Below are 26,786 nucleotides of genomic sequence, written 5' to 3'. Positions count from 1 at the left end.
TTGAGCATCAGCCCCAGTAGATGGCCCAGAAATCTGATCTACGTGAACGATATCAAATCATCAAACACGACACGGCCACCCAAAGCCACGAGCAGGGAGGCGGCTGCTAACACAGGCGCGTCCTTCATTTACTGATGATGGTAAGAAGCCGTGAGAAAACAAGCGGCATGATCCCAATTTTGTCTTTTTAAAACTCTGGCTGGACAGAGTTATTTCGAGCGCACGGGGGTGGGAGAGAAACGCCTGGAAAGATCCACACCACTATCCATAATAAATGCGTTGTTCTCTGGGCTAATAGGACCGTAGATAAACCGTAGAACATTCCTCTTGGAGATGCTCTGAATTTCCTGCGTATGTTTAAAACAAAGTGATTGTAACCGTGGACTTCAGCAGGGCACAGCCACCCCGTATGGACTCTACACGCATGTCTATTTGCTCTGAGGATCAAAGTCTATACCACGTACCACAACTCTTCTCCGATCGGCTTGCTTTCTGGAAACGTCTGCCCTTCACACGTCAGCAAGACCAAGCTCCTTCCCATGGACGTCGCCGAGGTCAGCGTCCGAGCGGGAGACGCAGCTGGAGCTGGGGCTCCCCCGCGGGCCGGCCTCCTGCAGTGTGGCCCGGGGCCTGGACGCAGCCCTCTGCGGGGGCCGAAGCATCAGGAGAGCGAGCTGGTGTGCTTTCCTCCAAGGAGGACCTGTGGACTCCAGCACCTCGTCATGGGGTCCGTGATGCAAGGAAGGGCTCGTTCCAGAAGGACCACCTGGCTGGTCCCAACCCCTCGCACTGACGGCCCCGGGCTTTGGTCCCGTGTCCTGGTGGGGGACCTTCGGCACAACATCCCCGGCGCGGCACGGAAGCAAGTCACCAGGACCGTGTCCCAGTATCAGATCCTCTAGATTCCCACCAGTCTGGGCAGAAAGAAGCAATATTTTCAGTAGCCCTGCCCGCCCCCTTGGGCCCTCACCCTGGAAATGCTTAGAAGGCTGCCCTGGGGGGCTTGGGGTTCAGGCAGGCTGCTGGGCGCTTGCACTCTGCCGTCCGGTGGCAGGGCATTGTTTTTCCGGGAGAAATCATTCACATCGTATTGTTAGGGATCAGACCACGCTTGAGGGAAAGGGGCTAGAGGAGCATCGCGGAAAGTGTCTTTTTGCCTAAAAATTGAGGCGTGATTGCAGAGTAGCAAAGCGAACCTCTCCTGTTTCCTAAAAACTGACTTGAACCTGAAGGCCTCTCGGAAACCGGTGTTTTGCTCAGTAGCAGTATTTTGGGGTGACGAGTGCACCCCCAGAGTGAGGGTCTCGAAGCTGAGTGCTCGCTGGGAGGCATGGGCTCCCTGCGCTCCTGGGGGAACAGGGTGTCCGGACCCCGCTGCCCTCCTCTGGAGTGGGGTTACAAGAATGCGAGTGAGCCGGGCTCCCCCTTGACCGAGCCCGTTCGAGTCCCCCCCCCACCTTCTCCCGGTTAACTGCCCCAGCGGGCCCCTAACATGCGAAGGTTTTATCGCACTGTGAGCTCATCCTTTCCGGGAAGGCTGGTGCTCCCCCCGGCCCGGGCATCCCCCGCTGGGCTTCTCGTCTTGTTTTCCTGTGAGGCGGCCTTGTGTCTGCCTCTTCTTCCTGGGAGAAGAGATGTCTTTGTCCCGTGTCTTCAGCGGCTGCTTAGAGGCCTGGAGAGAGAAAGTGGGGTGTGGGTGCCCAAGTCTGGATTGGGGGGAGGGGAGCGGGGGCTCTGCCCTGTGGAAACCGCAGGGAGGGGTGCGGCGGCTCGTCCTAGCCCGGGGCCAAGACAGGCCCACCAGGCCAGAGTCCCTGTCCCTGGGCTGCCAGCACCCTCGGCGGCGGGGACCCGGGCGGGAGCTCAGAGCCAGCTTTCCTCCCGGGGCCGGACCCAGTTAGCAGCCTCGCAAGGGCCTCCGCGTGTCTCCATGGTAACCCCCTTGCTTCTTTGTCCCAGTGGAAGGCCTGAAAGTGCTGGAGATCGAGAAATGCAAGAGTGACATCAAACAGATGCGGGACGAGCTGGCGGCCAGAAGCAGCAGGTAAGGCGAGGCCCGGGAAGAGCGGCCCCACACGAGCGCCCGAGGGGGCTCTGAGCTCTCCTCCCCGGAGCGAGCGCTGCGGCACAGCCAGAGCCGGCCCTGGCCGGGGGAGCGCAGGGCGCAGGCGGCCGGGCTCCGACTGGGATCTGCTTGTCAGCCGTGCAGCCTTCTTGCGGCTAAAGAGAGTCTAGGGCCTGCGGAGGCGAGGAGCCCGGCTTCACTTGAAGGGGGAATGACCGTCCCGCAGATCACAGCGCTAGGACTCACTCATCCAGCTCGAGAGACGTTGGCATCGATTTCTTAAGAAAGGGCCCGATAAGAGGAAAAGGCATTTGGTGCGTGGGGGAGGGTGTCCCGGTGCCCGGAGGCCGTGCTCCTGGGTGGACGTGCCCAGAGCTCAGAGCAGCCGGGCCCAGGAGAGGTCCCACGGGGCTTCCGACCACTCTCCGCACAGAGGTCACGTGTCGGGCAGAACCTGGGGCTCTCCCCTGGGGACCCAAAATCCATGGGAAAAACACCCCAGGCTTCCCGATTCCCCGCTCGAAAGTGGTGCTGGCACAGCAGGACCCTTTGCCAAAACTGTGGTCCCAGCAAGCGTTCAGGGTGACCGTGGCGATGACGAGGGAGGGAGCGCGTGCACCGTGGGGAGCTCGCCCCTGCCGCTCGGCGGGATCCCCAACCCCCCGCCCACGGCTGCGCACCCAGGAGGACACATGGGTCCAATGGGGCCCCACCGGGCAGCCCTGAGGACGGAGCGCGGGCTCGGGAGGATTTAGCGGGGACAAGGACCCCAGGAACAGCCCTGCGCTTGCCCACCAGGCCATCTTTGAAAGCTCAGCTGCTGGTTTGAAGATTATTCCCGGATCTTAAAAGTCTGAGGGTGACCAGCTGAGGGAGGGAGGGAGGCCGCAGGAAAGGCTCTTGGGAGGCGGGAGGTGGAGGGGACCTGATGGCCTGTGCGGGTGCCGAGGGCCTGGCTGGCCTCGGGTGGGCTCGAAGCCACATGGGTGTGGTCTCGTGGGGACCACGCCACGTTTACATCACACCCACATGGCCCCTGACGTGGATTTGGGGAGGTCTCCTCCCATGGGACTTGGGGAAGGCGAGCAAAGGCGAGAAAATTCACAGAAAACTACAAGTGAGTAACTCATCCCAGACATCCCTCTAGTGCGAGGCTCCTTGGGGGCCAGAGACGGAGCCCCTTGTGGGACGGGGTACAGGTGCTGGAGTCGGCTGGGGCGGGAGGCTGGGCCCAGCTCAGGCCCTCCGCGGCTGTGGTCATGGGGTCGCCCTCTGGCTGACATGCATGCCGCCCAAAAGGGGGTCTCCCAGGCTGGGGTGGGGTCCAACCCACGTGCCAACCTGCGGAGCCCACAGAGGCCCCGTGGGAGGGTTTTTAGAAGGCAGCCTCTCGTCCCTTCTCGAATGACTAAGGCCTGCCACCTGCCCAAAGCCACCGGGCGTGAGTCATGAGTCACGAGCCCTGCGCCCTCACTGGCCTTGTCCCCTGCTGTGCCCTGGGCCCGGCACCCTCCTCCATCCCGGGAAAGGGGGCGTGTGCCGTTGAGGGGTGGCTGCCTGCCCTGCTCCCGCCGCTGGGGCTGCAGAGGGAAGAGCTCACCCGGCCTGGGTAGTCCCCGCGGCCCGAGGCAGCCAACGTGGCACCGAGGTCCGGGGGCCGGAAGCCGGAGATCCAAGTGTCCCTAAGGCCACGCCCCACCGGGCGCTCCAGGGCGGGTCTACTGCAGCCCCCACCAAAGCTTCGGATGGTTGTCAGCAGCCCCGGGGGCTCCTGGCGCGTCTGTGCTTCCTCCAGTCTCGGTCTTCACGTGGCCTTGCCCCCGTGCGCCTCTGTGTCTAGGTGTCCCTTTCTAAAAGGACGCCAGTCCCCTCGGTGCCCCAACGTGGCTACACGTGAAGTCATCACACCTGCGATGACCTTCCTTCCAAAGGACGTCACGTGCCAGGTCCTGGGGGTTTTCTCACTTTCAGGGGACATAATTCACCCCACAGAACAGCACGGGGGAAGGACACGCCCGATTTTAGAGCACAGGAAAGCAGCCCCGCGGGAGCCGAGAGGCAAACCGTGACCCACGGGCGCCCGTCTGACCCAGTGGGCAGAGCCGAGGCGTGGCGGGGGCCGGGCCCAGCCACGGGCTGAAGCGCTCCTCCTCGCCGCCCAGAAAGTCCATTTTTAGAGCTCCCGGTGCCGTGATCCGAAGAGAAGCCTTCTCTGGGCCCTGACTGCTTCTCGAGGCGATATTCTTGGCAGACGGTTTTCACAGCCTCCCACGGAGGTGAGAGACGGGTAGATGGGACTCTTCAGGCACAAACAGAACAGGGTAAAACTCCCCAACGTGGCTGACACGTTTGGGAAAAAGAAGCCCAGTGGCCTGGGCCCCGGTCTAACCCACAGCCCGGCCCCCCACCCCAGGCCCCGCTCCAGGAGCCTGGCAGCCCCTGCTGGGCCCCCACAAACGGCCCTTCCCTTGCTCTGCAGAGAAGTGAACCCCGATGGCAAACGGGGCTGCCGCGTGCCTCCCTTCTCTGTGTTGTCTGTAAGGTTCCGTTTCTATCATGCAGGGACACCGTGTAGCATTTTCGCGCCCCTGGGACCAGGCCCCTCCACGCAGGGATCTGCCCGGACTTGGGGGGAGAGACGGGCGCCCTACACAGCCCTTCCTGGCGAGAGCAGCCCAGCTGGGTGGCCGTCAGCCTGTCTGGGAGGACAGACGGAGGCCTGTGCCCACACAGATGGCGAACGAGCCTGAAGGACAGCCCCACGTTCACCCGCACACGAGCCCCAGCCAGCGGGTCTCCGCGCCCGGCGCCTTCCCGCTCTGGGGACAGCGGCCGATGGGGGTCGTGCGTTTCCTCCTGGTCCGGTGTCCTGCTCACATTCAGGGCAGGGCCAGGCCTAACTGCGCAGGGGGCAGAGCTGGCCACTTGACCCTGGGCGGGGAGGGCTCCCGAGGGCTCTGCTTTCGTCCCAAACAAGTGGCCTTGTCCACTGGACGAGCCACGGGGGTGGGGTGGGGCGCTGGGAGCCCAGGAAATGAAAGTCAAAATCAGCCCCAAATAGAATGAAAAGAAAAGGCGCCGTGCCAGCTGCTCCCTCGCTGGAGGATGCCGGTTCCCGTGGCAACGGGGCACAGAGGGAGCAGGCGGGGGGCGCCTGGCCTAGCAGGGGCGGGGGGGGGCGCTGGCGGGAGTCCCCGGGCACCCAGCAGATGCTCCCGACACCGGGATTTTCAAGGAAGCAGCTGGCTTCCAGCAGGCAAACCATCTTGCTTTGTGCAAGCTTCCCACCCTGCCGGGAATTTCACACGTGCATGGAGGAGGCTAAGCGCAGGGAGGACGGGGCGATGGTGCGCACAGACCAGGCTCGTCAAGACGGGGTGAAGGTGCGCACAGACCAGGCTCGTCACTGGTCAGAAAGCTGCAGGCGGTGACTTCTCTTTTATAAGGCCGCGATGGAAGGCACCTGGTTCGTGCCCCGTAGCGGTTCCTTGGTTCCTCTTTTGCTGAATCTGTGCTGAAATCCCCTCCACACAAGAAGCGTGATGCGTTTTGAAAGCATCACGTTGAGGGAGAGAACAGTGGGAGCCCCAGAAAACTGGACTGAAGGCTCCTTTATCAGAAAGGAAACAGAGCAGTTACTCTGAGTTTGCAGGTAGTGTGGCCCCCGGGGTTAAACCTCCAGGCGGTGTGGATGGGGGGTGAGCCCCACAGAAATCCGGCTGCCGAGCTGATACAAACGTGCTTCGTGTATGGAGATTTTGAAAAGAAATACCGCGTTGTGGTCTTTTTTTCACTTACGATACTGTGAGCTATAAACGGATCGACGCGGAACCAACATCCAGCCTCTTCGTCTTTCCCGGAGGGCACAGGGCACGCGCATCTCAACCCACCAAACGTGTCCTTTCCTCCTTGTACCTTGCTAGATTTTTTTTTTTTTTGCATTACCTTTCAGTCTATCCTGTGTGCAACATTTCTTCTTCCCCTTCCCCCCAAATCCTTCATACGTCACATAATTCTCATCATTATCTTAACACACAACTGTCCGTCTTGTTGGATGGGCCCTGAGGGTGTAAATCCCTTCTCGCTCGGTGAAACCGAGGTGGTTTCTGGTTTGTTGCGTTTTTACAACAGAGGACGTTGCCAGGAATAGGCCTTCCCGCACGGAAGGGTTTGCTTGCATCTGGTTCTTTTCTTAAATGCGTTTCCAGTGCAGACGCAGGCGCACAGGCTTACAGGTTAGGGCTGTGTCGTGGCTCTGACTCGGAGGTCTTACAGTGTTCTCCCGGGGATAGGACGTGATCTACAAAGTGTGTAACGTCCAAGGACAGGGAGTAGGTTCCCTTCCAGGAAGGTAGGGTCCCCGGGTAGGGAGGGGGCCACATCCAGCCCCCGGGTACCACCAAGGTCAGCACACTCTCCCCCTGACGCCGGACGGTGGCTTCCCTCCGGAGCACGCCTGGCTCGATTTGTTCTGGCCGTATTGGGTTGAAGGTGCCTTGATACCAAGAAGTGAAGGGAAGCAATCGGGAGCCCGATAGCAAATTCATCTCTCAAAGGTAGTTTCCCGGGGAAACTGGAAACATCCTAAAAGTCCGTGGTGGGGACCGGATTGGCAGCATAGCACCCCCCACCCGGGGAGCACCCCAGAAGGACGTGCCTTCGTGTGCGGCTGAGCTCTGGGGGCCACAAGCAGACACTTTGCAGCAAGCGAGGTGAAAAACACAAGTGGCAGAAGAGTGCGTTTGGGACACTTCCATTTTTGTTAAAAATCCAAGGCATTGTCCCTGTGTGTCCAGCCCAAGGAAAATTCTGGAAGGATACCCCGAACTTAACAGAAGGTATCTCCAGGGTGTGAGATTGAGAGGAAAGAAGTAGGTAACGTGGGGGCTTTTTTTTTTTTTAATTTGCTGACTTCCCTCTTGTTTGAGTTTTTTAGAATAAAAGTGTTTTACTTCCCTCGTTAAAAGATTTTTTAGGAATTTGCCTGAAGTGGAGCTGACGTGTTTTCGGAGAGAGGGTCCAGGCAGGGTCCCTGGCGGGTTCGCCATGACAGGTCCCGGGCTTGCCGACTTACGCTCCCATAACAAACGAGGACACGGGGGCCTGTGGGGTCTGGGCTTAGCTGGGGCTTCTTTGGTGTCGCTCTGCAGAGGGGCCCCCGCCGGACACCCCACCCGCAACTAACTCTGGCTGTTCCCCACAGGACCAGCTGTCCCTGTCGGTACAGTTTTGTGGACAACAAGCTGAGCCCTCCGCGTGATGTCCCCACGTACCCCAAGGTGAGAGGAAGTTCTGGCTCTGGAGAAGCGGTCTGTGCCCCCGGCCGGGCCCCCGACCCTCGGCCACCCCGACTTCCTGGCCAGGCCCCGTCTGTCCGCACGTTTGCAAACGCAGCTCCCGCCGTGGCCCCGGGCTGTGGGACCCCCACCCCGCGCCGTTCTCGGGCCCAGTGCTTTTCCTCTCTGCCGTGCGCTTGCTGCAGAGGGACCCCAGGCTGGCAGGTCACAGCCCCTCCCCGCTGTCCGCCCCGTGCCCACTTGGTAAAGGTGTTTACACTCAGACGGTACTGTAAGGAGCTTCTTTTTTTTTTTTTTTTTTACAGTTTTTGTTTATTTGACACAGAGAGAGAGATTACAAGTAGGCAGAGAAGTAGGCAGGGAACAGGGAGAAGCAGACTCCCCACTGAGCAGGGAGCCCAATGCGGGACTCGAACCCAGGACCCTGGGATCATGACCTGAGCCACCCAGGAGCTTCCGTTTTTAAAATCACCTAACCTCTGCCTCCTTGGGTCTCCTGCCCCGAGCTGTATGTAGTTACCATGAGAAGTTTCGCTTTTCTGCCTCTAGAATTTTCTCCATCGCGAGAGCCCAGGCCCTGGCGGAGGGCCCAGTGACCAGGGAGTTGGGGGGCTTCAAACCACCACAGAGCAGGGTCTTATGATGTCGGTGACCGTCTTGGCCGTGCCTTCAGCCGAGCGAGCGAGACCCTGGCCTGGCAGACTGTCCCCTCGGGCTTGCGCTTAGAGTCAGGGTCTGCGTGCTGGCACGGGGACAGGCGTCCCAGGCCCGGCATGGGGCAGACCCCCCACCACCGCCCACGGTCCTTGCGGGGACAGGGAGCCTCCCGGAGCCGCCCTGTGAGGGGTTCCCCCAACCCAGTTCCAAATGCGTGCGGCATATCGACCGAGGTCTTCAGATGGGCACTGGGGCCTCTTCTCACGGGAACACATGACCGGCCTCTCCCGATCCTGCCCCGGGGCCCACGTGGCCCAGCGGACGGCCAGAATGAAAGGTGTCCGACCTCCGTAGCAGTTCCTTACAAGAAACCAAACGGGCGCCCGGGTGGCTCGGTCGGTTAGGCAGCCAGCTCTTGGCTTCAGCTCAGGGTCCTGGGATCGAGCCCCGGGTCGGGCTCCGAGCTCAGCAGGGAGCCTGCCTGAGATTCCAGCTCCTCTGCCCCTCCCCCTGCCCTCTCTCTGACTAATAATAATAGTAATAAATGAAGGAAAAACCAAGCAAACCAAAGACCTCGGGGAAGATCCCATCCCATCCCCGAGCACCGTGAAGGTCTGACGTCTAAGGTCACAGCCTGTTCCCCGTGACAGTTTGACCCAAACTCTGGCGCTCCCCGATCCGCAGCCCCCAGCCCGGCCGGCTGTGCCGTGTCAGCCGGCAGCCAGAGGCAGAAACTCCGAATCGCTTCCTGGCCAGTGTTTGAATCTAGGCCGAGTTCATTCCTCTTCCTTGACTTCACTCCACTGTGTTTTCCCGTCGGGTTTGCGGAGAGGCAGTCCACCCGGAGTCACCCGGAGTTTGTCTCCGCGACTTCGGAGAGACTTAGGCAGCCGTTGAGAGGGGGACATCTGTCACCCCACGGCCCTGCGTCTGGCCACAGATGGAAGGTCTGAGCCTGGCCCCCTGCAGAATCCTTGTAGAGTGTGGCCTTGGAGTCCGTGCACAGGTGACCAGGGGGGCAGGAGGACGTGGAGCAAACGTCCCCCGGCCTGCGCGACGTCACCGGCCTTCGTCCCAGCCCAGAGCCTAACCAGCCCCCTTTCCTCCCCAGTACCTGCTCTCTCCGGAGACCATCGAAGCTCTCAGGAAACCCACCTTCGACGTCTGGCTCTGGGAGCCCAACGAGGTGAGTGAGCGCCCCAGTGCCAGTGTCACGGGGACCCACCGCGGCCCCCCGCAGCTCCGCCTGCTGAAGGCCTCAAGTCCCCAGGCGCTCCCTCAGTCTGACTCTGGGTGGGCTCAGGAGGTTACAGACGTGGGACTCAGGAAGGGGGTGTCAGAGCAGAGGCGCAGGCAGGCCAGCGCACCCCCAGCCCGCACACCCTCCGGGCCGCTGCGTCCCCCAGGGGGAGACCAGGGACTCCTGCAGCAAGCCTGTTCTCCCGGTGTCCCCTTTTGCTGAAAAAACACTAACATGGAGATTTCCGTCTGTTCGGTGTAATCTAATAACATGAGTCGTACCCCTCCATTCCTGATCCCCGAGAACACAAGTCCCTCGTGTTGGGCACGATGCCCACCAAATCTGCGACTCGTCCGGCTTTCTGGTAACACAGACATGCAGAAAGGCCGCCCCCCAGCCGGGTCACTGCAGGGGACAGGCAAGGAGGGCTCCGTGCCCTGCGAGGGCACATCTCGCCAGCCAGGACCTGGGGTCACTGAAGTCCCGGCTCTCGGGCTTTCTTCCTGCACTGAGAGAGGCCTCCGCCCCGCCGCGGGCCGGCCCGCGTCCCAGGGATCGTCCCACCGCACACGCCCGGCCAGACTCGTGTGCCCCAAATCATCCAGCCACCCGGGAGCGTGCAGGACTGGAAAGGGTGGGCGGAGGCGTGACCGGGAGAAATGGGAGGTTGGTCCTTGAAGACCAGTCCTAGGACCCAGGTCCAAGCAGGGGACCCAGGCGGGGAAGGCCTGCGCGTGGGCGAGAGGACACCCAGGATGGCTCGGCGACCACAGATTCCCGCGTCCGGCGGGTGCACGGACACCGCGGCTGGAAACCACTCTGGCTTCCGCGTGCGGGGAGTGAGGGCAGAGCCCGGTCCCCAAGGGCAGTGCGCCTGCCTGGAACCGGGCCCTCGCCGCCCGCTCCGTCTGCATCTCCCACGGAGTCCCGCCGTGGACGGAGAGGCTGAAGGAGTCACGCAGCCACGCGGGCAAGGCCGCCTGCCCACGGTGTCGGAGTCAGGGTGAAGCCCGCAGGTGGGGCTGGCCTCTGGGTGGGCCCCTCAGTGCCCGGGGCAGGCTGCTCAGCCGTCTCGGGGTTTCCAGAAATGTTCTGCCGGCATGCGGCTGGCACACGGCCAGGAGCCAGAGGTGCCCAAAGACAGGAGCCCTGGCCTCTGGCCGATCTGGGGATGCCGTGGATTTGGGACTGTGGACAGTGAAGGCCCCCAGAGCTGCTTCTGGCCCCCCACAAAGCAGCTCACGTCCGGGAACGTGTTTTCCTTCGTGTGGGGCTGTCGCTGTGTCTAGCAGCCCCAGCCCCAGCCAGGGTCCTCGGGATCATGAAACAGAGGAAATGGCTTCCTGTGTCCTTGTCCCCCACTAGCTGACAAGCCAGAGCTCTTCCCAGCATGGCCACCAGCCCAGAGCATGGGGCTCGAAGGCTGCGGGGCTACGGTCTCTGGCGAGTGCCCGTAGCCATCTCCATGCGGCCACCCAGCTGGGACCGCCCAGTGTCCACGGGAACGGGTGCCCAAGAACTGTCATACAAGTCCCAGGGTGGGACAACATGGTCCCGTCTGCCGGTCACCTCCAGCTGTGGACTCCTGACCTCACCACCACCACCATGGCTCACGGGGCCTGCGGGAGCTGTGCATGCACGCGGGGTGGGGAGCAGAGGGGGCTGCGGGGCCACAGCCCGAGCGCCGGCATCCAGGACAGTGGGCACCAGCACCCCAGCCACATGCCAGTTTCCCGGACTACCCCCCACCCCGGAGCCTGGCGGCCTGCCCATGACACAGTCTGCGTCCATCCCGTCCCCTCGAGGAGTACAATCCATCTGTGACACCATGGGCTCCCGCACGTGCCCGCGGGCCTCTCCCCCGGCGTGTAGACACTGCCTTCCGTGTCCTCACGTGGTCGTCCCTGCGTGCATGTCTGTTCCGGTCTCCTCTCCTCATGGGGACACCGGTCATAATGGGCCAGGGTCACCCCGATGACCTCATTGAACCTTAATGAGTGCTTAAAGGCCCTCTGTCCACACAGTCGTGTCGGGGGTTAGAGCTTAAACACGCTGATTTAGGCGCCACGGTTCCGTCCATAACATACCTTTTTGGGAAGAGAAGGTCACACGATGACCAGGGGCAGCCCGGGAGTGTGGCCGCACAGGCCCCAGGGAGCTGGCAGACGGGACAGGGGCAGGGCCACACGCCTGAGCTGGGGAGCATGGGCTGGTGTCATGCCCCGTGCCACCAGGTGGTGCCTAGTGGTCCCCGCCTCGCGGGTCTCTGGTCTCCCGGGGCCTGCGTCCAAGACCTGCTTCCCAGAAAGCGGAGCCCGCATTCTCAGACGCTCACGTTTTAATCATCATTCGGTCCTTCTGCCCTGGCTTAATTAGCTCCGCGGTCCCGAGTGGCGTTTAAATAGATCGCAACAATGACGATCATTCCTCTTTGGGACTGAAGACAAATCTATTTTAACCTGAGCAAGAATTCTGTAGATGACGGCTCCGTGGCGGGAACATGGCTTACCTCGCAGACCGCACGAGCGGCGCCTTACAGTGTGTGTCTGGTCCCCCCAGGCCCCTCGGGGCGCACGAAGCGTACGGGGGACGGAGGCCATTAAGTCTCACCAAGCACAGGGCGTCAAGACACCTGCTCTCGGGCGCGCGACCCATGGAGCCATGTCCCAGCACCTCGGCCTGGCTTCCCGTGCGGCCAGGTTCAGAGTCCCTTCTGACACGGTCCCCCCCAACCGCTGCCCCTCCTCCCCTGCAGCCCGCTTGACTTCTCAGCCCACCTGCTCTTCCAGGCCCCCACGTCCCTGCTAGGCGTCCCGAGACCCCCTCCCCCAGTCAACATGGCTTCGCCCTCAGGGCCCCTGAGACGGGAGGCTCACCCTCTAGGGACCGCCGGGCGCTGCAGGCATCAGCTGGGTCGGGCGGCCGCGCTGGCCCGCCCCTGCCACCAGCCCGCTCCTGCCGCTGTGTCCGCAGATGCTGAGTTGCTTGGAGCACATGTACCATGACCTGGGCCTGGTCAGAGACTTCTCCATCAACCCCATCACGCTCCGGAGGTGGCTGGTAAGTGCGGGCCCCCCGTGCCCCTCGAGGACAGTGTGGTCTCGTTGCTCAGCAGCGGAGCATCCATGCACCTTCCAGGTGGCGCTGGGCCTCCCACACTCGGAGGGACGTGCCCACGAGTGGTCCGTGAGGACGTGCAGCCTGTGTCCATCCGTCTCCCACCAGAGCACGCGCGGCCCCTCGGCTCCTGCTCTGGGGCGCGAGAAAATACGGGGAACTGGGAGGGACTGGCGAAGCGAGCGTGCGGGTGCGGGCGCGTGTATGAGGAGTCGTGGGACGTGAGCGCGTGTGTCGATGTTAGCGTGTGTGCGGTGAGTGCAGGACCGTGTGCGTGCAGGTGGGGCGCGTGTGGGAGTGCGTGTGTGTTTAGCCACAAATTGCTTTAAATAAAATGCTGCTTGGAACCAAGTGTGGAAAGCTTAGATGTTAAATACTAAAATAGGGACAGGTGTGAGGAGGGCTGGGCCCCAGAGCCGCTCCGACAGCCCCCAGCCGTGCCCGAGGCGTCCCGTCCCCACGTGGCTCCTCGTGTCCATGAGCCCGGGGAAAAGCCCATCGCCCCCCTGCCCTTGGCCGCAGGGTGGCTCCCCCAGGCCGCCCCGCCCCTACCTCGAGCAAGCCCAGGAGTGCCGCTGGGCTCTGGGAGAGCACCCCCGAATCACCAGCCACCAGCCGGCCCACAGGGCAGCTGGGGTGTGCAGGCCATGGCCATGGGCATTTGGGCTTCCGTCTCCCACAGCTCTGCGTGCAGGATAACTACAGGAACAACCCCTTCCACAACTTCCGGCACTGCTTCTGCGTGGCCCAGATGATGTACAGCATGGTCTGGCTCTGCGGGCTCCAGGTGCGTCCCTTTCGGGGGGCGGGCACCTTGCTCGGGACACGGCCCCCACCTGCGCCCGCCCTGGTCGGCGCCCTCGTGGGGCCGCTGCTCTGCGAGAGGGGCAGGTCCCCCCACCCCACCCCCGGGCCTTCCTCCTCCTCAACCGCGCCCACTCTCTCTGCAGGAGAAGTTTTCCCAAATGGACATCTTGATTCTAATGACCGCCGCCATCTGCCACGATTTGGACCACCCGGGGTACAACAACACGTACGTACATGATCTTTCTTTTTTCCCCTTTAAAGGGCTCTCTGGTTATCAGAGTGGCCTTTCCAGCTTCCAGTGCAGGCCAGTTGCAGGTTGGAGCTATGGGCCGAGGCCTCAGCAGCCCCCAGCCCCCAGCCCCCCCTCCGTAGGACACAGCTCCCACTCTGGGGCTGGCTGGGTCCAGGGTCTCGGCCTCCCGGGACAGACACTCCAGCTTCCCAAGCCCCCAGGGGCTGCCATGCTGCTCTGTGGCCCCACAGCGATGTGCGATCTGCTCAGGCAGGCCAGAGCCCTGCGGTGCCAGACCTCCCCTCCACCCGAAGCAGGCGTGATGCCTCCCCCTGACGCCCTCGTTCTCCGGATCCCCCTCCCAGCTTGTCTGCAGCAGGACCGAGGCGAGGCGGAGAGGGAGTGCAGAGGGGCAGCGGGTGGGAGGGGTCCCAGGCGGACAGGCCAGGCTCTGCAGAACAGCGATCCAGCCCGTTGCTGGATGCGGGGGACACCCCGCATCACTGCCAGGCCGTGTGGCCCGGTGACGCAGCTGTTCGAGCAGGTGTGTGGCCGAGAGCTCACCGTCCCGTCTGACGGCAGACCCCCACGGTGCGGGCGCCCATGCCCCTCCGACGAGGGGGGCTCCGTGCAGGTCCACTCCCTCCCTTCACACCTGAGACCATGTGCGAAGCCCAGTCGAGCCCAGGGTCGTAGCCGTGGCTCAAAGGGGAAGACACGCGCTGGTGCCCCTCCCCCCACACACACCTGCCCTTTGCACAGAGTGACGATGTGGCGAGGGCCCAGACAGAAGGGCTGAGCGCCTTCGGGGCACCGTCCCTGGGAGCAGGGGAGCGCTGCTGGGGGCGTCCAGCTGGCAGGGCTGGTAGACCTTGAGGGCGTCTGGGGAAAGGGGCGGCAGGCAGTCAGGAGAGCCCGGGGGAGCGCGTCCCCGCGGGTGCCCGAGGCTCCGTGTGCTCTCTCCTCCGATGGCAGGTACCAGATCAACGCCCGCACGGAGCTGGCCGTCCGCTACAACGACATCTCGCCCCTGGAGAACCACCACTGCGCCGTGGCCTTTCAGATCCTCGCCCGGCCCGAGTGCAACATCTTTGCCAACGTGCAGCCCGACGGGTTCAAGCAGATCCGACAGGTGTGTGGGGCCAAGGGCCCCCTGATGGCACGGGGTGGGGGGGAGACGATGAGCACGGCCCCAGGGCAGGACCCCTCGCTCCAGCGGCAGAGGCCCCCCCACTGCGCTCCCGGCCCCACCCCTCCCCCACCGAGGCCAGCGGCACCCCCGGGAGAGGCGAGCCCTCCGCACGTATACACGGGACCCCGAGGGTCTGCATCTCACCGATACCCGTGAGATGCGTCCTGTCTCCAGCCCGCAGCTGGGGAGAGTGAGGGTTCCAGAGGCTGGTCAGTCACCAGAGGGCCGCCGTGAGTTCGTGCAGGCCCTGGACAGACCCGCCTGCTGCACCGAACCTACCAGAAACTGGCTGCTTCCCGAACCCCCCTCGACCCAGTCAGCCCCACCGCACGTTCAGACAAGGGATGCTGGGGGAGGGGACACCGCCCTCCAGTCCTGAGACACATTCCCACTCCCTGCGAAGTGACGCCCCCTTCCAGGCAGGCGGCCCCGCCGAACACAGCTCGGGGTGCTGCTGCCTCTGATGTTTCCAGGGAGGGAAGAGACGAGAAGGACCCCTTAGAGGAGCGTGTGGGTTGAACCGTGGCCCCCTTCTGCCAAAGACATTGCCCTGGACCCCGTGAATGTGACTGGGCTTGGGAAGAGTCCTTGCTGGTAGCTGAGTTAGGTCTCCGGAGGGGATTAGCTTGGTTTATCCAGGTGGTCCCTAAGTCCAATGACAAGTGTCCTCAGAAGAGACAGAAGGGCAGACGTGCATGGAGAGGAATGCCGCGTAACCCGGCGGCGGAGACGTGGACCCGAGTCAGGGAGCGCCTGGGGCCGCCGGGACGGGAAAAGTCAGGAAGGACATTTCCCGGAGCTTTGGGACCTCTGGCCTCTGGACCGTGAGGGGACCTTCCTGCGGGTCCCCATCACCCTGCGAGCAGCACATGTGCGGCAGCCTCAGGACACGCGTGCCGGGGGCCACCTTCACGTGGAGGAGCCAGGCTCTGCGGTCCCACGGATGAGACCCTCACCCACTCCACGCCTCGGGTCCCGGCTTCAAGGTGCACCTGATAAAGACAGGGAGTCTGGGCTCTCCCTCCTGGAGGTCTGATGGCTTCCCTCCATCGAGAACCGCAGCCTCGTAAACCAGGGTCACCCGTCGGCCCTGCTTCCAGGAGCTCCGTGCGCAGGGCGGTGCCAAAGTTCAGTCACCATTGAGTCACCAGTTCTCAGCACAGCTGTGTCCCCTTCATCTGGGGTCTTTCCCGCCTCTTTCCCCCGCTCTGGGGCCTCCCGGCCGGGCGCCACAAGAATCAGGATGAGCCGAGGCGTGTCCTCCTCCAAAGTGCGGGAAGGGGCAGGTCACGGAGAGCCCCCGACGCGCCAGCCCAGGGAGGAGATCCTGCAGGGACCGGCCTGGAGACGCCCAGCAGCCGGGTGCCCCTCATGCGCGACCCGCCCCCGGGGGACCGTCAGAGCAGGCCCCGCCTCCTCGTGCCGCCCGCCAGAGGGACACAGGAGCCTTGACCTGCCTCCGACAAGGGACTGACAGGAAAATGAGATTTTCTGAGCATAAAATCAGTTGTCCCAACTTCATTTACAGATTTTATCTATTTATTTAGAGATAGAAACCCCGAGCCTGGGGACGAGCAGAGGGAGGGGGATGGGCAGACGCCGTGCGGAGCGTGGGGCCCGATATTGTGACCCTGAGATCATGACTTGACCCGAAGGCAGACGCTTCGCCAGCAGAGCCCCCCAGGCGCCTGATTTTAGTTCCACACCGGACTCTGCAGCTGTTTTCTGGGGCAAGTACAGCCCCCGCACAGCACAGAGGTGTGTCCTCACACGTTTTCGGGGTGCATAGAGGGTCACGGCTTCAAATCCCGTTATTTCTGCTAACAAGGTAATAAAATATTTATATCTTAAACACCACCACATCCTTGAGGCGTCTGAGAGGCTCAGTCAGTTGGGGCCCGAGTCTTGATCTCCGCTCAGGTCTCGATCTCAGGGTTGTGAGTTCAAGCCTGCGTTGGGCTCCATCTGAGGCTGGAGACTACTTAAAAACAAAAATGAAGGAATCATGATGGCGTCGTCGTTCACAACTGTGTTCGTGGAACGGTGCTGACCAGTATAACCGGACTCTGCTGGCTCCCAGGCGGCAAAGGCGCGGACCGCATAACGGGAGAAAGTCTCCCGGAAACTCGTTCTTGACCTCGACGACGCGATGGGAAAGGAACAGCCATGTTCCTGGATTCCTGGATTGAAGGGAAGCCTTTGTCCTTGCCTGAAAGCCGCCGTCACAAGGAAGCCTGGGGCTGAGCCTCCCGCCTCCGAGCAAGCAGGCCCGGCCAGGCTGCCTCCTCCCGGACTCGGCATTCTGGGCTCGCTCACGGCACCTGGGCTTCAACCCCCACCTCCACTCGCCAGCCGTGGCCTGAGAGGCTCCCAGCCTCCTCCAGACTCCGCTTCCTCATCCTGAAGATGAGGACGCTGATTCTCAGAGACACACGTCGAGTTGGCACGGGGACCAACTGCCCCCCATCCCCGCCCGGTGCAGAGGGCTTAGCCCGCAGCCCGAGGGATGCTGGGCCAGTCCCTGGCATTAACGTTCTGCTTTCGCTTTTCAGGGGATGATCACGTTAATTTTAGCCACTGACATGGCAAGACACGCAGAAATTATGGATTCTTTCAAAGAAACGATGGAGAATTTTGACTACAGCAACGAGGAGCACATGACCCTTGTAAGTACCTTGTTTGAGCTCATTCGGGGCTGGTGCGGGAGTCCCACCCTCCGGCCCAGGCTGGGAACCAAGGAACCCCAACCCTCGCTTGGCCCTGGAGCGAGGCGTGACTGACGTGGGCGTCCGGTCCCAGGCTTGCCTGGGAAGCCCCCGCAAGCCCGTGTCCCGGTGAGAGGCGGTATGTCTGATGGTGCATCTCGTTCTGACTTGAAGGCGGTGAGTGGTGAAGGCAATGTTTCTTGCTCTGGTTTGCTGAGAACAAAGCCCGTCCCCCCAAGAAGGCACAGCCCCAGAAAGCCCCCTGCACACCAGCTTCCGGGCGGGCAAGTCAGGGATCCCCAAGGCCCCTTCCCGGCTCACCCCTCCTGGAGCAGGGGCCAGGCGTCCAGAGAGGGGGAGCTCTCCAGTGAGGACAGCCCACCTGCGTCTGCACCGCGCCTGCCCTTTTAAGAGAAAAACACACGGAAACGCCCTTCCCAGACTTCAGGGAAGGGGTGACGCTGAGCCTGGTCTGGGTGTGAGGCCTGCTTTCCGGCATCACTGGTGGTCCCCTTCCGTCCCCAGAAGCTGACGAACGGGACAGCCCTCTCAGATCGGGCTGCCCTGACCACCCCGTCCCCAAACCGGAATTCTAGCTAACACAGAGACTGTGCGCGGAAGGACCTCTCATCTTCCATAAGTAACAGCAGGAGAAAGTGTCCCCGCGAGCCAGGGCCTCCCCAGGCTTCCCTTCATGGGGCTGGACACGGGGAGACGCGGTCATGTTGGAGGGACAGCCTTGCTCCTGGAAAGCCAGCGGGGTGCGGGAGGTGCTGTCCCCCACGGCAGGGCGAGGAGGAGAGGCGAGTAGGCTGTGCCCCTCTGGGGCCTCCGTGTTCCCTGTGACACGTGAGGAAAGGCCCTCAGGGGCGGGAGGCCAGAGGTCGAGGCTTCAGGACGATGAGCCACACAGAGCGACCATCCCTCCTTTACTGCCTCCCGCCGGCTGTTCACGCAAGGGGGAGCAGGGTGCCCCCTGCCCCCTCACAGAGCGAGGGCCCATGGGCAGACCAGGGGCCCGTGCGTTGGCTGGGGAGCCCCCCAAGAAGCACCCACTTCTTGGTGGACTGGGGCGCTGGCAGCGGACGAGGGGAAGGCCCCAGAGTGGAAAGGGTCAGAATGGATTTAGGGCCTCCGCCGACACCCCCAGCAGCAGGCCTGGGTGCTGTGCCCGGTATGGCTGGGGCCCGAGGTCCTGGCACGGCTCCCTCCAGGACGCAGCGCCCAGGCTGTGCCCCCGGCCCCGGGCGAGCTCCCCTGAGGCCTGCCGAGCAGGGCCCTGTCACGGCCTGAGCTCTGGAGCCACCCCGCAGAGCCTGGGATCGACTCCCGGGCACGGTAAGGAAGGGGGGTGACCAGGGACAGGGAAAAGGGCCACTGTTCACCCCGGGGTTCAGCTAGGGGCCGGGCCAGACGCTGAGCTGAGCAGAGAGGTGCGCTGCCGGCTCAGGCTCCCCGGCGGCCTCCCAGAAGACCGGTGCAAAGAGTTCAGGCCCACTCAGGGCCCACAAGCCCTCATGCTGTGTCCGGGGGGACTTCCTGCTGGGTCACCTTCAGACCCCAACCGGGGCCCACGCTCTGTCCCAGGACGTCGGTGACCCTGGGGGCCGTCATGCTGGAGTAAGGCCGGGCCGCACGGAGCCAGCCTTCCGGCCCGTCCCGAAGACACTCGCCCTCGGGCTTCGTGGACGCGCTCTGGACGTGACCGTCATTCTAAAGGGCCCACGTCAGGCCCGAACCTCAGCAGGCCCGGAGGGCCAGTCTCCTAGGATGAAAGTCACCCCCGGGGAGGAAGTGGCAGCAGGCCGCCGAGCTGGGGGCACCATCTGGCGCCGGGGGGCGGCCAGGAAGGCTGGAAGGACGGGAGGAGAAGCAGGACCTGGAAGGGGGCAGCCGGGGGAGGGAAGGCTTCTCCGGAGCGGCGGCTCGAGCAGAAAGTGCAGGGGCGCCAGGCAGAGCGCGCGGGTTCCCGGGGAGACACGGCCCGGGAGCAGAGGGCAGAGGCCCACACCGCCTTCTCCTGGGGGCGGCGAGTCCAGACCCGGACAGCAGCAGCGAGACCCGCTCTGTGCCGCGCGCCTGATCCCAGGTCTCTCCTCCAGCTGAAGATGATCTTGATCAAATGCTGTGACATCTCCAACGAGGTCCGTCCGATGGAAGTCGCGGAGCCCTGGGTGGACTGCTTGTTGGAAGAGTACTTCATGCAGGTAAGCGCGACCCCCACCCTCCGGACTCCCGGCCGCTCGGCTTGGCCCTTTCCGGGCTCCGCGTTAGAAGAGCGACGGGGGGTGCCCAGGGGGACGAGCGGAGCGGGTCCCGGACGGTTCCCCCAGCCTCCAGGAAGCCCTCACGGCAGGTGCACACCCAAGATAACCAGGTACACCTTGACACGGGAAAGATGGGGGCAGCCTGGGAAAGCGAGCGCTGGAACCCCCAACCCGTGACCAGTAACTGAGCGGCTCATGGGGCGGACAAGTCCGGCCAGTGGCCTGAAAGAGAAGCCGCAGAGGCAGGAGGGGCCCCCGGGGGCGGGTGACACCAAGCAGGTCGGCAGTCACTGCCAGCCCTGGGGAGGCCCTCAGAGAACCCAGCCAGCCCACATGGGCCGTGCCAGCCGGCCAGCGAGGCAGACCCCAGGAGGAGGCCGGGGGGCCTGCAGGCCGCCTCTGCCACGCAGCAGCCGGGTGTCATGCTGCACGGGCCCGTCCCCGTGCCCCGTCCCCACGGCCGCCCCACACGCCCTCTGAACGGTCCGGTGGCCGCAGCAGATCCCGCCTCCCTCCCTGTCGCTACTTTGGCCCCACAGCAGAGCAGTCTGGTTGGGTGAGGCCCGGGAACGCACCCCGAGCCCTGAGTCCCCAGAGTCCACGGTGTTTCTCTCTAACGCTGCGGCCGGCCCCCTGCACCCCACAGAGCGACCGCGAGAAGTCCGAGGGCCTTCCCGTGGCCCCTTTCATGGACCGGGACAAAGTGACCAAAGCCACGGCCCAAATTGGGTTCATCAAGTTTGTCCTGATCCCAATGTTCGAAATGGTGACCAAGGTGAGTGACTGTCACCACGTGCTGAGGACGCCGCATTGAGAGATACACGCGTGTGCACACACATTCCCACGCATGCCCGTGTGCGATCTAAGGTGGGACCAGAGGCCCCTCCACCAGCATCCCCAGAGCCCGCACCCTCTGGCCTCCCCAGCTCGTGACCCCCAGCTTCCGATCTCCGTGTCCCCCGGAGCCACCGCCAGGCCCTCCGCTCCCAGGGCCCCTTTGCCTTCAGAAGACCCTCCTCTCCGGCCCCACTCTGCCTGGCATACGGCTATCCCCAGGCGGATTTCAGCAAGGAGACCGTCTCTGCCTCTCTCCTGAACCTTCCATGGCTCCCCATGCCCCCAACACAGGGAGAGCTGCCCCCTCATTGCACATAGTCCCCGCCATCCCCCGCACGCCTCTTGCAGGATGGTCCTCGCCTTCCTTCACACCTCCACCTCGCAGAGCGCCCGTTCGGCTGGCCGCGGCCCTGTGCCCCCACCAGCCTTTCAGAACCACCTCAGTGCGTCCTCCCGTAAACCCCATTCGCTGCTACTTCTCTGGGGACCTGCCTCCCCATACTTTCCTTCCCTGGACTTCCGGGCCTTTATCACGGCCAGCGGGTGCAGGGGCACAGGACCGCCACATGGGCACTGCCCTCCCCCCTGCCGCAGGACCGGGATGTGACCAGGGACGCACGGAAGCCATTCCAGGGCTGAGGGCTGCGTGCGCGGGGTTCCACGGGGCAGGGATGGCAGGGCGGTCGAGTCCACGCCAGAGCCAGGGTCTGGTTCCTCCAGCCACGGGGCTGTCAGGAGACTAGCGGCAAGGCTGGCATCTGGACAACGGACGCTCGGGGACAGGCGGGCTGTGGGCAGGTCCGTGAAAGTGAGAGGACAGAAACAGAGCGCGACCCGGAGGTGGGCGGACAAGGGGCAGGCCTGCGGGTCTCCAGGAACCACGGACCGGACAGACTCAGAACCGTGGTCACCAGGGACCCTGCGGCAGGTGGCGGCTGCTGTGTGGTCCTGGCCCCCGGTGTCCCAGACGCTTTCTGCCGCCCTAAGAGCGACAGACCGTGACCCCGTGTGTCTCTCCCAGCTCTTCCCTATGGTGGAGGAACTGATGCTCCAGCCCCTGTGGGAATCCAGAGATCGCTACGAGGGACTGAAGCAGATGGACGACGCGGCCAAGGAGGTAACATGGGCCGCAGGAGAAGGGTGGCGTTCCTCGCGGCGGGAGGAGAGAACCACTCCACGCCCCAGGCGCCGCGGTGGGAGGGCTCCCTGGACTGGAGCTCATTTCCATTCCCCCAAAACCCGGACCCCGGAAAACCAGAAAATCTGTACCCTCTGTGAGACCAAACTCCCCTGATGCCCCACGGCCCTTGGAGGGGTCACGCCGCCCCAGTCATCGTGCTGTAACCGGAGGGGCCAGGATCTCTCCGCGTCTCAGGCCCCCTCAGAGCAGTGCCCTGGCCCTGTGTGTGTCCCTGTCCTCCCCCTGCCCCAGGCTGACCTTGCTCAGGGACAGGACGGCGGGGCGAGTCTCTCCCCGCAGGACAGAGCCACCATCCACATCCCGGAGCTCACACACGGCGGCTCGGCCGCTCAGGGTCGGGGTGCTGGGAGGTCCGGTGCTGTGTCCGGGAAGGTCAGCTCACATGCTCAGAGCCGGTGCAGAGGCGGCTGCACAGTCCGGGCGTCGGTGTGTGCCCGTCTCTCCTCGGGGTCCCCTGCTTCCTGAGACCCACGCGCACCCCCCCACCAGATGTCCAGCCACCCAGGGTGTGCCTGCCATTGGTCCACCGCTGCGCCTCTCCCCAGGGGCCGTGATGCAGCCTGAGCACGGTCCCTGCTGCCCCACGCTTGTCCTGGTCCGGCCTCGGCTGTGCCACACAGCCCACCACATACGGTCTCTGCCGCTCCCTTCCGTCAGGGCTCTCAGTTATGGTGCCCCCGGCCTTGCTGCTGGGAGCCCCCGTGCCCCGCTGAGCACCCGGTGGTCTCCCAGGCACCCTGTGTCGCTCTCATCCCCCAAACTGCTCTGTGTACAATGCGTCACCAGGAACTGCCTGCTGGTCGATGGGCAGTCTGGACCCGCAGCCGGTTTCTCTGGTCAGGTCCCTCTACCAGAAGGTCGAGGAGAGGTCCTGGACTCCAGAGCAAACGGTACAAACAGCCATGTCTGAGCAGGTGTTCCCGGCAAGGCCCCCGGCAGGATTGCTAAAGCACCTTGGCGTTCCTCGCCGCCCCCACCCCGAGCCCTCACTATAAAGGTCTCTCGGAGCCCAGGATGCTTTCCTATCCCCAGAAGGGACAGACCCACAAAGGAGAAAGGGCTGCAGCCTCCGTGATCACCCCTGCCTGCCAGTCCACGGGGCTCCGCAGCCGGGCGAGCTAGCAGTCCAGGCTCCGGACCGTGGCCCAGTCGGCGAGGCCTCCCGCGGCAGGGCCAGTGGGTGGGCAGACGGCTGCCGACATCCGTCTCGGTGACGCTTGTCAGCATTTCAGTCCGCGGGAAGCTCTTCAGCAGATAAGCGGGCACACGTGGGCTCCCGGAACCTGACTGCCACCTGCTCTGTCCTGCTTACAGAAGACGGAGGGCCTGACGTCCGGGGACACCGACGCACCCAGGGAGGGAAGCAGAGACGGGAGGAAAGGCGAAGAGAGGGCCATCCTCAACTGATACCTTGGTGCTTCCGGTAACTCAGACGGACACGGGCGGCAGTGACGGTCTGTGGGGCGGTGGGGAGGACAGAGGAGGGAGGACAGAAAGCGCGAGTGGCTGACGGCATTGCAATAAGCGAGACTTTCACTCCTCGCCCGTAGTTCATAGACCCTGGCTCTGAAGGAAGGGGACAGGCTTTGGCTCACAGCACAGGATCGGTCAGAACGTTCGGGCCACGTACAAGGGAAAGCACGTGAAAGCTTCCCAGAAACGCGGTGTCACTTGCACGGCTGTGAGCGTACGCCGTGCCCCTGACGTTGGCCGCTCACTTGGCCCGTGTCAGAGCAAACCAGCCCCTCCGGTCAGACGGGTCACTGGAGAGAGTCTCGTGCCAGGCACAGGGCGTGGGACGCAGGGTCCAACTTTGTACGGAGGGGCAGGGACAGGCGCAGGCCCCCGAGAGGCCCCGCTGAGCTTAGGACAAGCAGAGTGACCTGCACAAGTGTCTCCACCTCTCTGAGCCCCCGAGCCTGACTCTCTCCTCCAGCCGGAATAATCTCATTACTATCGTTTTGTCCACCGAACGAGCAGAATGCAGGGACACCTCCCATGCTCGTAAACATTGGCGTTTTGTCTCCTGGGCACATCGTATTTTCCAGTGGTTCAGAAGAGGGACCAGAATTGTTTTATTTGGCCTAAATGTGCTCGACGGCGTGTGCGGTGTGTAGGCACTGTCTACAGTGGCTGTGAGGTCTGAGAGCTCCTGCCCGTTTTCAGTCCCAACAGAAGCTTTTCGCTCTTCCTTTTCCAAGCAGGCGGAGCCTGAAGAAGGCATTCCGGTCCTGGATTGCGGTTGCGGACCAGGCCAGCCGAGCCTCGTGGGAGCCGACAGAGCAGGGGGAGCGGACTCTGAGGGCCTGACCCCCACAAGACCGTGTTTTCTAAGAACTATTTTGTTCACTGATACAAAAAAAAAGGAAATTCATGATGCTGTACAGAATTTTTATTTTTAAACTGTCTTTTAAATAATATATTCTTATACGGAAACGGGTATTGTACTTTTTTTTGGTAGCGCTCTGATCCCGGGGCTGCTTCCGGCAGTCCCTGGAGCCCCCGAGCCCCCAGCCCCACGCGGAGACAAGGAACTGTGCTTCTCCCACACGTGTATCCCAGACCGGCGCTCCCGTGTCCCATGTTGCCCCATCCCGTGTAAATTCACGATTAAATCTCAGGCGGTACCCAGAGCGTGTCCTGTTTGTGAGCAGTGAGGGGTGCTGGCGGCTGTGTGCGGGGAGGCGTGGGGCTGAGGCGGCTGTGGGACACGGGTGTGAACACACCACCAGGCTGACGCCCGCGTATGAGGAGGTGGGCAATGACCACCTCAAACCGCAGATTGTGCTCAGCCCGTTTGAGGGCCTCGGGAGGAGAGCGGTCCCTTCTTCCTGCCTTTGTTTTGGGGACAAGCACTGGGGACATTTGGGGTGACCTTGTGTCCATAAAGGGAGACTCAACCCCCGCTGAATGGCAGTCAGGCTCTGAGCGGCCGCTCGCCCCCAGGCCCTCCCCCCGGCGCCCTGCGTGCATCTACACCCCTCGATGGTGGGCGGTGCGCACCCCCGAGCCCTCCCCGGCGCCCCGCGTGCACTCAGAGCCTCGGTGCGTCCCGGGCCTCGCACGCCCCCTCTGCCCCCTCCCTGGATGGACAAGGCTCCGCTCAGAGAAGTCTGGAAAGGCCCCGCATAGTCTGAGCTCCATGAGCACTGGTGTAACTAGTGTCCTCCACACATTCATTCCCTCTCCGCAAACTCCACACACTGCTCCCCGTCCCCAAGTTTCATTTCTGCTGTGACATTTTGTGACATTTTGCGTCACTTCTTGAATCCAGGGCGGTATAAGCGGGGCCTTGAGCTCTCTCTCCTCACAGTCTTGTGTCTCATTTCCATCCCGCTAAAGCCAGTGTGGGGGCAGCTCTTGTGACCGTACACGACCCCAGCAGGCGGCCCACTGGCCAGGCACTCCCGCCGCATGCCACCCCCTCGCGAGGTTTGTGACCTGCTCCCCCAGTGAAAGCCTCTCTGACCAGTGCCCCCCACCTGCTGGGTTGTGCCCAGGGCCCACCTGGCCACACTCCGCCCCTCATGGAACGTCACCCAGCGATGGCTGAAGTCCATGCTTCTGCCTGCACACAATCACACGCACAACCACGTGCACATGCGTGTGTACACACATGCACACATCTGTGCACCTACACACACACACACACACACACACACACACACTCTCCAACGCACTTTGCATGACGGGGCTGAGGTTCTACAAGTCCTGGAACGGGGAGTTTGGCCTCTCGGAGGCGTGGGTAAGGACAGCACCTCTGTGACAGTCCCCACCCCCACTGGCGGCCGGTTTCCATCCCAGAGACCTCACGTCAGCTCCCTGCAAAGTGCTTCCTCCAGCCTCTCTACCTCCAGAACATCTCTGTACTGGGCTCGTGTGCACCCAGTTAGCTGAGCCCGTGGGGACGCCACCGCCCCAGCCTGAGTCACCAGCCGTATGGTCACAGTCCCTCCCTTCACCGCCGGCCAGCCTCTGTCACACGGGCCAGCCCCGGAGGCCGTGGACGGGGGCCCTGTCCACCCGGCTCAGCCTGCTCACCCAGAGCCTGGGACAGCCCTGCCCCAGGAGACCCCACACACAGGGGCCGAGTCAGGGATGGCTTCGGGACCGGAGGCCGGGGGTCAGATGCGGCCAAGTGTCAAGTTAGTGGGAAGGACAAAAGGTCCAGAGCCGCGCTGCCCACCGAGAGACACACGATGCCCTGCGCTGTCCAGAACGTGATGGAGCCGGCTGCCGCCACGGTCCTACAGGACCACGTCTCAGGGAGACACCCACATCTTCCTGCAAACCTGCCACGCCTCCGTCCCCGTGTTCACCCAAGGGGACAAGAACATGCTGTTCTCTGTTGTTTCTCTTCCCCCAGATTTCTAGCAATTGAAGGAGTGATGCATGTGTCCAGAACGGGACAGGACAGAGCGCACACACCTCGCACGTGCCGGCTGGGCGCTGGAGAGGGGCTGCCTCGGGAATGCAGCTCCCAGCCCCCCACGCCCCACGTCTCCGCCGAGCAGAGGCCAGCACGCCCTCCGCGGCTCCCGCGCTGACCTCGAGGGTAAGGAGCGACGGATGGAGAAACCTCTGTCACTCCCACCTGGGATGGGGACCCTCAGGCCCGACATCCCCACGATGCCCACCCCACACTGCCTGTCCTGTGTCTGACCACTGGGACCTTCTGCGGCTTCCCCGCCCCTTACTATCCAAAGCCAACGTGACCGTCTCCACTTCTGGCATCTTTAACCAGGTCACATCAGAAAACCAATTCACAGGATGCCTGAATGAGCACTAAACACAGAAAACACTTAATCTCCGGCAAACAGCCATTGGCTCGCTGCTGCTGCACACCGCCAAGGGCCACGGAGCGGCCCCGCCTGTGCCCCCGCGGGAGTGGCCCGATTCCGTCCTGGCTCCAGGCGCCGCCACGGCCCCCAGCCTGGGAAGGGCTGACAAGGGACAACGCACCGGGCAGACGCGCTGGACAAGAGGCTCCACTCCGGGTCAGGCTCTTAGAGTGTGGATCTCCTGGGAGAGTTTTTAAAGCTAAAAATCATAAGAATTTACTGTAGTCTAGGGGGCGAATAAAACAGTCGCTCTGGATTTGGGGGGGCTGTTCTCGATCAGCAGCCAAGAGGAGCCGGCAAGGACGTTAGGGACTCACACAGCGTCCCC

At 63.2% G+C, this 26,786-nt stretch overlaps 1 protein-coding gene across 2 annotated transcripts in view; it reads left to right on the top strand.

Moving 5' to 3' along the window:
• PDE9A (phosphodiesterase 9A) overlaps positions 1 to 24,249 on the top strand; it is an 80,897-nt gene extending 56,648 nt beyond the window's left edge. The window contains exons 7-19 of one of the 2 annotated variants that reach the window (XM_080817055.1): positions 1,960 to 2,044; positions 7,269 to 7,344; positions 9,131 to 9,205; positions 12,233 to 12,319; positions 13,059 to 13,163; positions 13,327 to 13,409; positions 14,391 to 14,547; positions 17,160 to 17,273; positions 19,415 to 19,519; positions 20,226 to 20,354; positions 21,438 to 21,533; positions 22,932 to 23,040; positions 23,822 to 24,249. In XM_080817055.1, coding sequence (XP_080673181.1) covers positions 1,960 to 2,044; positions 7,269 to 7,344; positions 9,131 to 9,205; positions 12,233 to 12,319; positions 13,059 to 13,163; positions 13,327 to 13,409; positions 14,391 to 14,547; positions 17,160 to 17,273; positions 19,415 to 19,519; positions 20,226 to 20,354; positions 21,438 to 21,533; positions 22,932 to 23,024 — 1,205 coding nt within the window. In that variant the 3' untranslated portion in view covers positions 23,025 to 23,040; positions 23,822 to 24,249. Of the gene's footprint in view, positions 1 to 1,959; positions 2,045 to 7,268; positions 7,345 to 9,130; positions 9,206 to 12,232; positions 12,320 to 13,058; positions 13,164 to 13,326; positions 13,410 to 14,390; positions 14,548 to 17,159; positions 17,274 to 19,414; positions 19,520 to 20,225; positions 20,355 to 21,437; positions 21,534 to 22,931; positions 23,041 to 23,818 lie in introns of both variants that reach the window. The other variant, XM_080817056.1, reaches the window with a different exon arrangement.
• Positions 24,250 to 26,786: the final 2,537 nt, after the last annotated feature.

The sequence above is a fragment of the Martes martes genome, assembly GCF_963455335.1.
Source record: "Martes martes genome assembly, chromosome: 1".
NCBI lineage: Eukaryota > Metazoa > Chordata > Mammalia > Carnivora > Mustelidae > Martes > Martes martes.
This window is presented reverse-complemented; position numbering and strand designations above follow the sequence as displayed.